The following is a 15,414-nucleotide window of genomic DNA, read 5'->3' on the forward strand; positions in this document are numbered from 1 at the left end:
ACTCCAAAATACAAATACTGCAAATTTTCTTCCTATAACCTTATATGAGGAGCATCCATACCATCAGATCATTTTTTCCCTCAATGAAATCTCATCTATCTCCTTAGATTTGAGCCTATGTCGGGATACAACAAGTACCACACAGTTTGGGTAGCATCTGTGTTTCCATCTTATTCTTGTCCCTGCCTTGTCATAGTGGCATGTTGAGAGGACTCCTGACTAATGTGATCCTGGTTGTAAATTCATGTGAATCCCTTCTTGTTGAACTTCTGCAGGTCAGATTAAATTCTGGATTTAATCTGTATTAAATTCATGGTATCCTTGAACTGACAAAAAGCATATGATCTTCTGTTGGAAGTACAGGAATGCCTTAGCTTTGTGAATTTAACTCAGATCAATTTCCTAGTCATATCCTACAGTCACCTTTTCTTTTCTCGAGAGTAATTTGGTTCTTGCTGCTTCTTCATAGTCCATAGCTTAATCTGACTTTGTCCCAGAATGTCTGAAGGATGGATTCTCTCTGTCTTTCAACTTTATCCATTTATCTTACCTCTATCAAAATTTGCCTTCCTAGCCTTTGTCTTCTTCTTTTCTCCTAGACAGGGTAAGTGGTAAGATTCTCGTCTTCTAAGTTCATGTCATCTCCCAAACTCTTTCCTAAATTCCATCACCCAAGTAGATTCTATCATCCTAGTAAATGTAAACTTGAGTCCTATACCCGAGAAGTGATATGCTAGATCATGAATGGTAAGGGAAATGTGGTTGAGGAGGCTGGGAAAAAAATTCCCAAAGTGTTACTATGAAACTGAGGACAAACTAAAGAATGGATAGTGATTATTAAGGTGGTGGGAATTGACTAGGCAGAAGGTGCAGTGTGTACAAATTTCCAATTGTGGGAAATTTTGACATTTGCCTTGTTTATTTATCTTTGAAGGTAGAATGAAGAGAAAGGAATCTCATGACATAAGAAGTCATTAAAAATATATAGGAGTCAGTTGAGGTAGACATTTTAGGTTCTGTTACAGATTTTGATCTTTGTATTTAAAGTGATAGGAAACCTCTACTAAAATATTTAAAGAGACCAATGACTTGAGGGTTGAATGAGGTGATAGACTTGATAATTAGTGCAAAGCAGGATTTCCCTGGCTTTCCCCCTGTAGAAAATGGATTGTCTGGATCAAGAAAAACCTTAAAGGAAGTAGATTACTGTACGTTAGAATAGGTAGTAGTTTTGTCTAGAATGATAATCATTGAAAACAGAGCAAGTATTTGTAGTTGGATAATATTCATAAGAGAAAAGCATTAGGGCTTTAAATGGATTGTCTATAGGTGGAGGAAAGATTCCAATGTGTCAGTGAGTGATTTAGGATTTCTAGCCTCTTCAATAGGGTGAGGAGTTATGAACTATGAGGAGATCATGAAATATTTTCTGAACATGACCAGAGTCATTGAGCATAACATGCACATGTACATGATAGCATGATATCAATCTGGCAACATCTGAAAATACCTAGTATTAATTATAAAATAAAAAGTTTAATTAAATTGGCTAGCTGGCAGAAAATAGGGAGTTGAAATTCAGATAGTAGTGGTTGGAATCACATATAACTAAGCTAGAATTGTAGTATTATACATATGTGGTGATTTTCAAAACTATATGTTTACTTCTCACAGTCTTCTTTTCTCATTTTAACAGTGTGAAATTGATATACCCGCAAGGCTCTTGTGAGGGTTAAGTGAGATGATATAGAAGGCTCTAGTTCAGTAAGCCATCAATCACCTTAAAGAAGATTGTTTAAGAGTAGGAAAAAGAAGTGAAGTCTCAATTTCAAACTGAGCCGCAGCCTATATATTGCTCATCACAGCTTCCATTTCCAATGTTTGGGAAAAGAAAGGAGGAGGTTTGATGATTTGTCTCTAGCCAAAGACTTGTATTAGTTAAATTTTCCCCCTGCATCCTTAGTCTGGCATGTAGGCAGCATTTTCATAGCACATCCAACAGTCACTTAGTAATGTTGAGATTGAAATTAAAAAAATATCATTGAGCTGCTTTATCTGAGTTGTCCACCTTGTCTCCATATCAAATGAAAATGAGTTGCCCATTCATTCTAAAGAACATTCAAATGTGTAGAGCTCAAGAGGCATGAAAATTTCCATGCTGAGGCCAGTTGGATATGCAAAGGCAATAGCCAGCTGCCCGTCTACTGTTCGTCAAAATGCTTACCAAATTTAGCAACAATCCAAAGTGGGACAGTGTGATGGTTAATCTTGATTTGTCAGCTTGATTGCACTGAGAAATAACTAGCAGATTAGTAAAGCGAGATCTAATTAGGAAAGGTCTGATTTATTTAATAGTTAATTCGCTAATTGGTTCAAATTTTGAATAGACATTGAGAGATGTTAGTAATGTGGAAGTAATGTGGCTAACTTGGAGGAGCCGGAGGCATATCTCTAAAGGGCATACCTTGCCCTCCCTCCTTCCTATCTCTACTTCCTGGCCACCAAGACAATGAATTCTGCTTTGCCATGCCCTCCCAACTATGATGGACAGAACTTCCTGAAACAGTGAGTAAAATAAACTCTCCTTCTTTTAAGTTGTTCATGTCAGGCATTAATGCAGGTAGTAAGGTATGAGGAACACAAAAGTGGTCACTTTTCTTTCTAGCTTCTTCTAGAAAATCAGAAGTAATAACACCAGGCCTGCTTTTGGATTTTAGATTCCTATAGTTACCACAATTTCCTGTTTTCTGCCTTATATCTGGGACTTAAGCTCACTTGTATTATCCTCCTAGAATGCATCTATCGATGTGTATAAGACTAAGATGGATACTTCTTTACTAATACTAGTACTCAAGAACCTAGGCTATAGGCTGAGATAGGGGAAGTCCAAAATCTGGCTCTGATCCCTTTTGGTCATGAGTAAGTTGCCTAGGTTATCTAAGCTTTATATTTTTTCAACAGCAAAATATGGATGTTAATAATGCATAATTTACAATTTGTCATGGGGATTAAATACTATATTGTCATAGAATAGTGTGCACAACAATGTATTAGTTCTCATGGCCAAGGACTGAGGAAGTAGGTGAGTATTCTCCTTTAATGATCTCCCTCTTCTTCTTCTTCTTCTTCTTCTTCTTCTTCTTCTTCTTCTTCTTCTTCTTCTTCTTCTTCTTCTTCTTCTTCTTCTTCTTCTTCTTCTTCTTCTTCTTCTTCTTCTTCTTCTTCTTCTTCTTCTTCTTCTTCTTCTTCTTCTTCTTCTTCTTCTTCTTCTTCTTCTTCTTCTTCTTCCTCTCCTCTTCCTCCTCTTCCTCCTCCTCCTCCTTTTCATGCTTTGTTATATGGTACCTTCTTTGAATAACCATTTAAGATATAAAAACATTAAAATTGATTTCAATAATTTAAACATTATGTATAATAAAGAAAGGAAATGGAAATAAATAACAGGAAGTCTTTATTTTTCTTTTTTGTGGTACCACTGTGATTTGAACTTAGGGCCTTCTGCTCCTGCTTGCCTTTTTCACTTATAACTGGTCCCTCTACCACCTGAGACATGCCTTCAATTCAGCTGGTTAATTGGAGGTAGAGGGAGATAGCGTCTTACAGACTTTTGTGCCAGGTCTGGTTTCAAACTACAATTGTCAGATCTCAACCTTCAGAATAGCTAGGATTGTAAGAGTGAGCCACTAGTGGCTGGAACTCAACACCCACCTTTTATTCCTCTTCCCACTATAATCACTTCATTAATTTCAGAATATATTCTTCCACAAAGAAAATCTAGCTATCAGATCTACCCAAATATTTAACTATATGAATTTTTAATTACAGATGGAATCATACTATAGGTTCCGTTCTATAAAACTTCAAGTGACTATCAACATTTTAATGGGTGTACAGTATTCTATACTGTATATAGTGTTATCTTGCAAGAATTATGTGACCAATTCTCTACTGTTGTACATTACAAATATTTGTGTGTATTCCAATGCATATAAATGAATGTACATGAGTACATATATATGCATGTATCCTGACATTCTTTACACCTAAGATTTACTGAAGAACTGAACAAAGTAATGACAGTAGAGATGGAAAAGGTGGGAGAGATATGAAAATGGACATATGAAGGAATAAGAAAGACTGATTCCTAGGTTTGTTTCATGGAAAAAAATGGGTAAATGGGATGATTTTCACATAGCCTAGGAATGCCAGAATTGAAACTAGTTTTCAAAGGAGAATGATGGCTCCAGACTTTTATAGGTTAAATTTCAGTTGTCTGTGGAGCATCTAAGTAGAGCTTTCCAGTAAGTAATTAGATATAACAGCCTGAAAGTCAAGGAACAGGTCTCAGCTGCCAAGTTTATTCTGTAGCTGACTGCAAAAACAGACAGTCTCAGAGATTAGTAGCCTGGTTTAAGAATTACTTAAAGTGAGGTTGCAGATGAATTAGGAATGAGACTGACGTTAAGAATCTAGTTACATCATTCAAATGATATAATATAGTACTTATAAAATAGAAATTATTTCATCCTTGAAGTGATTTATTGCTGTATAATAATAATTTATTTTACCTTCAATGGATAAATTAATACCATTTGGTACTTACATTCTTTAATTTAAAAATTATGACAAGATTATATTTTACTCTATAAATTGGGATTTTATCGGAAAGCCTCATATTGATTTCAGGGAAATGAGCACAGGCTTAGGCTCTACATTTTCCCCCATCCTGAGGCTTGAACTCTGGGCCTGGGTACTGTCCCTGAGCTCCTTTTGCTCAAGGCTAGCACTCTACCACTTGAGCCACAGTGCCACATTTGCCTTTTTCTGTGATTAATTGGAGATAAGAGTCTCACAGACTTTACTACACAGGCTGGCTTCAAACCACTATCTTCAGATCTCAGCCTCCTGAGTAGCTAGGATTACAGGTGTGAACCACTCCCATCTGGCTTATGTGCTCATCTACAGCAACAATTGGAAGGACTCTTTCATGCAGAAAAGGTGCCAAGTTTATTCTGCAGCTGACTGCAACAACAAACAGTGCTAAAAGACAGCCCAAGGTTATAAAATTCTCATGAATGTATGTCATCCACAGACTGAATTGTCTGCTACTGAGACTGTGCAAAAGATGCTGGATATTTGGGAGATTGTCACTCAACACCTTTCTAACTTTAAGTTAGGAAGATTGAACTTTTTGTTCAATCTGCAAGCATGGCCTGTTTCAAACTAGGCCTGAAGGTAAGGAATCCTCCACTGAAGTCTCAGGAATCCCCTATGCCATTGCCACCACGAACCTGCCAATCAAGAACAAATGGCTTGTGCCTGCACCTACCCTGTCACCTAGAGCTGGAGCTCTAATTGCAGGGAAAGGAGAGAGAAGCAGTCATTCTGACACTGCCTGGGGACATTATTTCCTATTTCTTGCACAGAAAATTACAATCTACAAAATGAAAAATTTCTCCCAAGCTCAGTTTCAGCTCAGACAAAACCATACAATATTCCTAAATTATTGTTCAGATGCTGGTTGTGGTGGAGTTTATCAAGACACATTATCTGGATCTGACATGTAATCCTTACTTTGTCTTTCTGTATTGCATAATACTTGAGCAAATGTCTTTTACTAAAAATGGATAGAGGCAATTGAATGAAATATATTAGTTTCATACCCAGCAGTGAATGCAGTGAATATGATTTGATGTTGACAATAGTTCTGAAAGCTCTTATAATTTGGTACCCGCATCCCAAGTCAAGTCCTTCATTAGAAAGAAGGACTTTCTATATTTACAAATAAATATTTGCTTAAATATCTATTTAAGAAAAGTAAATTTTGTGACACTGTATGATATGACATGTGGGCAGAGAGAAGTTATTGAGACCTAGTTATTACTACTTCCAATATTAAGAGGCAAAAGTATCTTGTTTAGTTAAATAAAAATTTTATTAAAAAGTATAACACTGCAAAGGCACAAGTGGCTCATAGCTGTAATCCTAGCTACTTAGGCGGCTGAGATCTGAGGATTGTGGTTCAAGGCCAGCCCCTAGAGAAAAACTGAAGAGACTCCATTTCCAGAATAATCAGGAAAAAAAAATGGAGGCTGGTGGTTCCAGTGGGTAAAGTGACAACTAAGCAAACAAGTTGACCAACCATGCGTTCAGACCCCAGTACTGGGAGAAAAAGGAGAGTTTATTAATGAGTGCTATTAAATTCAGAGACAATATGATTGCTGAGGTCATAAATTACACTATTTTTATGATTTCAGTTAAATTATTATTACAGTACTATATATTTAACCACACAAAATGTTTGTGGTAGGATGAGGCTGAAAATAGACAGCAATTAAGAAGGAGCCACACCACATATCCACAGAGTTCTGGGTCAAATTGAAACAAGATAGTGAATTGTAATCTGAACGTGCATCACATTTATGGACAAAATCTCTAGAAAACTCCTCCCTGTGAAACACTGGGGAGGTTTTAATTAAAATAATGTGTCCTGGCTCCTTGCAGCTCTCTTGAATTGTACAATGGAAAATTCAAAATCCTGAGAAAAGAAGTAAAAATAAAGAACATCTTTGAACTTCTTTCCAAGAAGAAGGGCCATCAAAGTTTTCCCTCGTCAATTGCAACTGGCTATATTACCTAAGAGAAACATTTGAATGACCTCAGTGTGCTACAGTATTACAGGACAAGCTTAATGACATTACAAGACGCTTCAGAAGACTGAGCTGATACACATTCATACATTTGTCAGGACATAATAGTTTTTTGCAATCATATTCCATGTGGAGAATTTTCTGGAGACAGTGTAAAATGTGAGTCAAAAGGAAAAAGAAATTAAAACTGAGGATATGGGACTGAGTTTTCTGCAGAAATAAAAATTCGTCCTCCAATACTGTTACCTGAACAATCCATTAAAGATCCTCCAGTGGCAATCACAATGAAAAAATCAGTGTCATTAGTTCATGATTCCTCTGAGTTGTCTAGTGTTACATTTAAGTGAGGATCATTTCAATTCATTTTTTCCATTTAAACTGACAGGTATTTACAAGAAGAAGAAGAAAGAAAAAAAGCATTTAAGTAAGGAGGGAGAAATTGACTAAAAATAAAAAGGGGAAGAAGCAATTTATAGAATCTTGGGAGAAACGTTAAACTTTGAATTTCATCCTTCCAATGCATTATGAGTTGTGAGACCAAAAGAGGAAGACTTCAGTAGAAAATAGCAATAGGCCAGATTCCCATTGCTAATTTGCCAAATCAAGTAGGTTACACAGAACTGCCAATAATTATTACATGAACTACATGAACTGAAAAAGAGGAAAACAAAGCCTCATTCTAGGATTCTTTGTTTTTCTCACTCTTTCTTCCTTTCCTTTTTTCTTTCTTGCTCTTTTTCTCTTTCCCTTTCTCCTTTCATTTGTTTCTCTTTATCACCTTTTACTTTCTTTTTTCTTTCATTCCTTCTTTCTTTTTCTCTCTTTCTATCCTTCCCTCACTTTCTACCTTCCTTCCCTTCCTTCCTTTCTTCCTTTCTCTCTCTTTCTTTCATTCATTTGTTCATTCTGTGGTACTAAAGTTTGAACTCAAGATCTCACACTTTGCTAAGCAATACTCCATGTCATTTTTGCTCTCAGTTGGTTTTCCAGGTATGATTAACTTTATCTGTAACCATGATCCTTCTGTCTCTGCATCTGAGTAACTGTGATACCATGTGTACCACTGTGCCTAAACTTTCCTCTTCTTCTTAGCTTCTTCTTCACTTTCTTCTTCTTCTTCTTCTTCTTCTTCTTCTTCTTCTTCTTCTTCTTCTTCTTCTTCTTCTTCTTCTTCTTCTTCTTCCTCTTCTTCTTCTTCTTCTTCTTCTTCTTCTTCTTCTTCTTCTTCTTCTTCTTCTTCTTCTTCTTCTTCTTCTTCTTCTTCTTCTTCTTCTTCTTCTTCTCCTCCTCCTCCTCCTCCTCCTCCTCCTCCTCCTCCTCCTCCTCCTCCTCCTCCTCCTCTTCCTCCTCCCCCTCTTCCTCCTTCTCCTTCTCCTCCTCCTTCTTTCCTTCTTTCTTTCATTCCTTTCTTTTGATCTATCTCTCTTTAAAAGTATTAATGTAGGCTGAGCATCAGTGACTCAAGCCTGGAATCCTAGCTACTCAGGAGGCTTAGAACTGAAGATTACTGTTCAAAGCCAGTCTAAGCAGGAAAGTCTGTGAGACTCTTATCTCCAATTAACCACCAGAAAACCAGAAATGTCGCTGTGTCTCAACATGCTAGCCTTGGGTAAACAATCTCAGAGACAGTGCCCAGACCCTGAGTTCAAGCCCCATGCCTGACCAAAAAAAAAAAAAAAAGTAGAGCAGCTTTCCTATGAAACACTCCATAATTACATCAGAGAACAATAGTTAGAATAAGAAAATTACATATTTTCTTACCAATGTCTTACTCTGTATTAGAAAAGAAATTGTGATATGTTTTATTTACTACAGGAAAATATGTAAAACAGGCACAAGAAGCTGCATGAAACAAACATTTTGTTTTTCTAGAAATCTCTACTCCAGTGTCCATATTGCACAAGAAGAGAGACAAACAAAGAAGTGATTAAGGGGCTGGGAATGTGGCTTAGTAGTAGAGTCCTTGCCTAGCATGCATGAAGTTCTGGGATCAATTACTCAGCACCACGTACATAGAAAAAGCCAGAAGTGGTGCTGGAGCTCAAGTGGTAGAGTGATAGACTTGAACAAAAAGAAGCCAGGGACAGTGCTCAGGCCCTGAGTCCATGTTCCAGGACTTGCAGAAAAAAGAAAGAAAGATAGAAAAAGAAGTAACTAAGATTTCCCTTGGTCATAAACTGACAAAGAACTGGTAAAGGAAATGAAATGAATAAAAATACTTGTATGAATAGAAATATGTTAGCGGCTCTCTCCCAATACCCAGTTGATTGTGAATGAAATACTCTGGTAACTTTAGTGAATTAGAAAATACCTCAACAGTGGAAGCAGCTCCTTCTCCTAAGTTTAACATAAACCATGTTGTCAACACAAATTTGTTCTGGCATCAAAAGCTGCCACAGTGGCCACCCTTCCATTGCTTTCAGGAAAGCTTAATAAACAGTACCCTTCATCAGCAGACACAGGAGTAGATGAATTGGATATGAAGGGGTGTTTTGGTAAGAGGCCAGCAGAATCATACTCCAACTTTCTTCGGAGAGTACCAGTTGTTCCTTTATCCTCCCAAATATACCCAGAATGCAGTGGGCAAAGATCAAATAATCTTTTCTTAGACATTTAGTGATCTGTGGCTTGGCACTAATAGTTGCTGTAGGTTTGTTTTCAGTGGTGACTGCACTCAGATCGTCAATCTTGCATCACTCATATCATCAAACTTGAGTAGGCAACCTAATACTTGTGGGTTCAGTAAGGAAGCTGAAGGAAAACTGCAGGCTTTGCAAGTTGAAGAAAACAACAATGGTACATTCTGTTGGGATAAGAGGGAGAGATATCTGGAGGTAGCAGGGAAAGTAACTTTGGTAGATATCTCTGAGGAGAAATCTAAGAGGCAGAGCTGGAGGTGGAACTGGAGGAGGGTGGGGCTGTCTGCCTGGTGGTGATCTCAGAAGTGAAAATTGCATGCCAGGTATTTTTGAGAATGGAGAAATCCTGGAACGGGCGTGGAGATGGTCTAGGGGGGCTTAAAGATGGAGTGAGTGGGATTCCACCAGGGAACACTCCTGTAGCGGGAGATGCTGATATCTGGGGCAAGCAGACTGTTGTGAGCCCAGCCTCCTGCTGAAATAGCTATGCCATTAGAAAGGAAGTACTCTTTTTGCTGATTTTTGATGATTGCTTTTCTGATTCATAACTGTAGTCATTGTCCTCTGAAAATTACTGTTCCTCCACACAAACGCAAAGATTTCCTGATACATCATATGCAGACTCCCTCTTTTTCCCCTCAATTTTTCCAGACATATATGCAAGCTATACACTCTGACCTGACTTACTTTTCCTTCAGGGTTGCTTCGCTCACTGTCACCAGAGTGCACAAGTTCATCACCCTCATGTTCTCCTTCTGATCTCTCAGTGTCATAGTCATCAGCACTGTCTTGATCCAGGTATTCTGGATCCCATCCTCTTCACTGGAGATAGAAATGTCATCATCATGACCATAGTCAGTTGAAGACATTACCACATATACTACCTAATTTACAAAGGCCTACATTCTAGGCCTAAGTGCATTTTATGCTTCTATATGTTTGAGACTTGAGGAGGAGCTGGACTTAGTGGAGGACAAGACGAACTTCTGCTAGGGAAACTAGTGTGTAATGTCTTGAAAGAGAAGACAGAAACTTCTGTGGTGGAGATCCACAGGCTGTAGTTTTCATAAGGATCAAGAGTGGCTGGATACCAGGAAATGGGATGTTCTGGATCACCATACTGGAAGGAACATAGAGATTATCCAGGAAATGAATACTGACCACTTCCACATGCTGAGGAGCCTTGTTAGCATCCAGCACTGGCTCACGTAAAACTTCTGTTCATAATTCTATTCTTCCTAAGTTCTGTGTAAATATTTGGATTTTATTTTTCATGAAGAAGTAGAATACATTAGAAATTTTCATGAAGATATATGTGCTGATCTTTCAGTACTTTCTTATTTAACCATGGCTGTTGGACTGTGTTAAACTTCATTTCATCCAATTTTTCTATGTCTTGGACAATCTGTTTAGAATCTTCCTCCTTCAAAACTGTAGCTCATAAGATCATGCATTGATTTTTGTTCTCTGGTCCTTTTGGGCTTCTTTTTTGAGACTGATGTGTAGGGTTCATTTAAAAAGCAAGTGAATAAATGCTACTATGGACTGCCATGACCATGAAAGAAACAGAGACTGGGTGATAACAGATGTGCTTCACCAGGGTCTTCATCTCTGCTTCTCCTAGGTTTTCAATCAGAAATATTAAACATGGAAAAATAATTCCACACATAATGAAGTTGCTGAAAAATAAACAGACAGCAATAGAACTAGGGATTGACAACAGGAAGCCAATGTGTCCTAGGGCAGGAAGGATGATGGAAGATAGAGCTAGCTACATCATGGGATTCGAGCCATGATGGAAAGGCTTTGGTTAGAATTATAGCTTTTGAGAAAGAGCTCCTTCAAGGGAATTGGAGCTGTGAATGAAAAGCACTCACCCACAGAGAAAACACCACTCAAGGTGAATTGGCAGAACAAATCAAACCTCTCTTCCCCTATGCCCTCTAATCCCTGGGTTAATCTGCTCAAGCTGTAAAAGTACTATAGACTTGGGTGGCTGTAAAAAAAAAAAAATAGAGCCTTTTCTTCCCATCTTAGTTGTATATGCCAATAGTGGTGAGATCAAATTTCCAGCTAATTCCTGGCTAATAGGCAGCAGTTCTCCCTCTCGCTCTCGCTCTCTCTCTCTTTCTCTCTCTCTCTCTCTCTCTCTCTCTCTCTCTCTCTCTCTCTCTTTCACTCTCTCTCTCTCTGGTCTCCTAGGGACAGTCCTTGTCATGGGGATCTCTGGTGTCCTTTACAAGGATACTAATTATCTTGGAGTCCTGGTGACTCACTCCTGTAATACTAAGATTTGGGATGCAAAGAACAAGAGGGTCTGGTTTAAAGCAGGCCCAGGTAGAGAAATCCATGAGACTTCATTGAAGTAGAGCGAAAGTAGATATGGTAGCTCTCACCTGTCATTCTAATACTGAATAAATACTGAATAAATATGCGGACATATATCTGCATAGAAAGCAAGTCTCTCAAAATAACCAAAGAATGGCTGAAGGCATGACTCAGCAGTGAAGCATCTGCCTAACAAGCATAAGGCCTTAAGTTCACCAGTATGGAAGACAGAAAGAAAGAAAGAAAGAAAGAAAGAAAGAAAGAAAGAAAGAAAGAAAGAAAGAAAGAAAGAAAGAAAGAAAGAAAGAAAGAAAGAAAGAAAGAAAGAAAGAGAGAGAGAGAAAGATGGAGGGAGGGAGGAGGGAGAGAGGAAATAGGAGGGAGAGAGGGGGGAAGGAAAGAAGGATGGATGATATTAATTCTATCAGAGCATAGGTCTACCCATATTGCTGTAATTAATCTTAATGACTTTCTTAGAGGTCCCATTGCCAAATATAGGTACATAAGGATTAGGGCTAAATCAGCCCCTGCCTTTGGCTGAGCCTCTTTATCTGCCAACAGGCAAAAGACTCTGGAAAATGTACCTAGGTACAAAAGTAGGAAAGAATAATCTGAAAATCTTGCTTGGTATCTTTTTATTTGTTTTTTAATGGAATTTGGAGAAAAACAACCAGTAGAATTGAATGAGCAATATAACTTGGTGAACTATTCATCCCCAAATTACTATAATTACTATATCTCCCAAAGTTCCCCTACCTATCCCTGAAGACCTACTGAAAATGGACCATAATAGAAATTTTGTTTCAGGACAACAAAGATTTGTCTGTTTGATGAAAAATAAATGATTATAAGAATAGAAAATAGGATTCTATTCTAGTAAACTAGAAAACACATAAGAATAGATTGGCTTTAAGTATCTTTATAAATCCTTCATTCTACCCACTCACATCCTGCACTGTTGAAAAATACAGGTAAGCTACATTCATCACTACATAGAATTAAAAGGCAAAGATTCTGTCATTCTTATCTGAACATCTCAATCAGCACCTTAAATATGGGAAGTTACATACAATCTAAATTTGAATTTGTAGTTAAGGTACTGGCTGAGCAGACATTCACGGGAGAAGCTACATAGTCTTGTAAGTCAGTAGAGTCATTCTTAGATTAAACTGAGGAACAAAAGAAGACATGCCTATGGCTACTCAAAGCCATCAATCTCAATGCAAAAACAGTCCAACAAGAAAAGTCAGTGACACTCCATCTCCAGTTAGCCAGCGTTGGGCTGGAAGCTTTGGCTCAAGTGGTAAAGCAGCAGCTATAAGCAAGAAAAATGAGTGAGATTGCAAGGCCTTGAGTTCAAGTTCTCTTACTGGGAAGGAAAAAAGAAATAGTGATTGCCTTGGAATTTGGGGATTATGGATACCTTTTCTCATTTCTATTTTTTTAGTATATATTTTCTACAATGACCATATAATATTTTTTTAAAAACTGTTATTACAATAGTCATCGGCAATATCTCACCCATCTTGTTATTTAGCACCTTTTCTGTCTGCTTATCTTCTTATAGCACTGCTATAAGCAAGAGCTATGAGAAAGCCATCAGCCAGCTATTCATGACTTAGCCTCTACAACTAAACTTACAGTTATTTCCAGAAAACATGCTGTCTTCTAACACCATGTTAGATGCATAGATCACCTAGAAAGCTCTCTGCTGTAAGCTTGAATTTTAGTGGGGAGATAAAACTAAGAAACAAAATAGCACTTATTCTGAAGTCAAGGTCGTTTTCAAATCATTCAATGCTAATAAAGCCAACACATAGAACAATATTCTATATTACATATTAACACAATATGCTACATATACTTGCATATATATACACATACATACTCTGGAAATACAAGTCTCACAAAATATATTCATAACTGCCATGTTTAAAAAACCTTAATATTTTCTGTTTGTTATTGTTTTATTCTATTACACTGAAAATATGCTGTTCATAGTCCACCAAATTAAGTACATGACCTGTTCAGAGATTGAAAGATATACCTAACTTAGGGTTTCAAATATACGTCTAAAGGTAAAAAGTTCTGAGAAAGATCTTTTCCCAATCTGTGGACATTCTGTTTATCTTGTGAGCTATGTCCTTTGCACTGCAGAAGCTCTGCAATTTGATGCAGTCCCATTTGCCCATCCTTTCTTTGATTTGTAGCATTTCTGGGTCTTTGTGAGGAAGTTTCATTCTGTGTCAAGGAGCCCAAGTGTTTCTCCTACTCCTTCTTTTAGTGTTTTCAGGGTATCTGTTTTAATTTCAAGGTCTTTGATCTATTTGGAATTGATTTTGGTGCAGGGTGATATATAAGGATCTAGTTTTAGTTTGTAGCAAGTGCTGAACCAGTTTTGCCAGCACCATTTGTTAAAGAGGCTTTCTTCCATCCTATTTTTTTAGCTCCTTTATCAAAGATTAAGTAGGCATAATTCTGCGGGTTCATTTCTGGGTCTTCAGTTCTGTTCCATTGGTCTTCAGGCCTGTTCCTGTGCCAATACCAAGCTGTTTTTATTACTATAGCTTTGTAATACAGCTTGAAGTTGGGTATTGTAATTCCTCCAGCACTGTTCTTTCTGCTTAGGATTGTTTTGCTATTCGTGGTCTTTTATTGTTCCATTTGAATTTCTGGATTGCTTCCTCTATTTCATTAAAAAATGGTGTTGGGATATTAATGGGTATTGCATTGAATTTGTAGATAGCCTTTGGCAATATTGCCATTTTGACTATATTAATCGTCCCAATCCAGTAGCATGGGAGGTTTTTCCATTTCCTTAGTTCTGCCTTAATTTAATTTTTCATGTTTTTAAAGTTCTCACCATAGAAGTCTTTCACTTCTTTGGTTAAGGTTATTCCTAGGTATTTGATGTTTTTTTGAGGCTATTGCAAAAGGAGTTGCCTTTCTGACAACTAGGCAAAAGACTTAAAAAGAGACTTCTCTGATGAAATGAGAATGGCCAAAAGACATATGAAAAAGTGCTTCTACATCACTGGCCATAGAGGAAATGTAAATCAAAACAACATTGAGATTCCACCTCATCCCAGTAAGAATGTCCTTTATCAGGAAAACTAACAACAATAAATGTTGGAGGGGATGTCCAAAAGGAAACTCTACTTCACTGTTGGTGAGAATGTAAACTGGTTCAGCCACTCTGGAAAACGGTATGGACATTCCTTGGAAGGCTAAATATAGAGCTCCTCTATGACCCAGCAGACCCATTTTTGGGCATCTACCTAAAAGACCACAAACAAGAGCACACTAAAGCCACCAGCACAACAATGTTCATCGCAGCACAATTCGTCATAGCTAAAATATGGAACCAACACAGATCCCCATTAGTAGATGAATGGATCAGAAAAATGTACATATACACAATGGAATTTTATGCCTCTATCAGAAAGAATGACATTGCCCCATTTGTAAGAAAATGGAAGGACTTGGAAAAAATTATACTAAGTAAAGTGAGCTAGACCGAATGAAACATGGACTCTATGGTCTCCCTCATAGGGAATAATTAGCAAAGGTTTAGGCTAGTCACAGCAGAGGATCACAAGAGCCTAATAGCTATGCCCTTATGAACGCTAAGTGAAATGAACTCCATGTTATGGAAATGACTGTTATATCACTGTTGTAATTACTTTCAACATGCCATGTGTAACCATAGCTTCTATTGTTGATGACTTTCTTGTATCCCCTTCCTGTGGTTGTACCCACACTATCACTGTGTCTTATCTGAGTACACTGGAAAGTGT

The 15,414-nt window shown here is 37.6% G+C and overlaps 1 protein-coding gene across 1 annotated transcript in view; it reads right to left on the bottom strand.

Annotated features, from left to right (window-relative positions):
* The window catches only part of LOC125350875, a 61,703-nt gene that overhangs the window by 20,191 nt on the left and 26,098 nt on the right, over positions 1-15,414 (bottom strand). Inside the window, exons 2-3 of the mRNA XM_048345758.1 lie at positions 9,977-10,173; positions 2,225-2,324 (exon numbers count right to left, since the gene is read on the bottom strand). Coding sequence (XP_048201715.1) covers positions 2,225-2,324; positions 9,977-10,173 — 297 coding nt within the window. The remainder of the gene's footprint in view (positions 1-2,224; positions 2,325-9,976; positions 10,174-15,414) is intronic.

The sequence above is a fragment of the Perognathus longimembris genome, chromosome 4, assembly GCF_023159225.1.
Source record: "Perognathus longimembris pacificus isolate PPM17 chromosome 4, ASM2315922v1, whole genome shotgun sequence".
NCBI classification, from domain to species: Eukaryota; Metazoa; Chordata; class Mammalia; order Rodentia; family Heteromyidae; genus Perognathus; species Perognathus longimembris.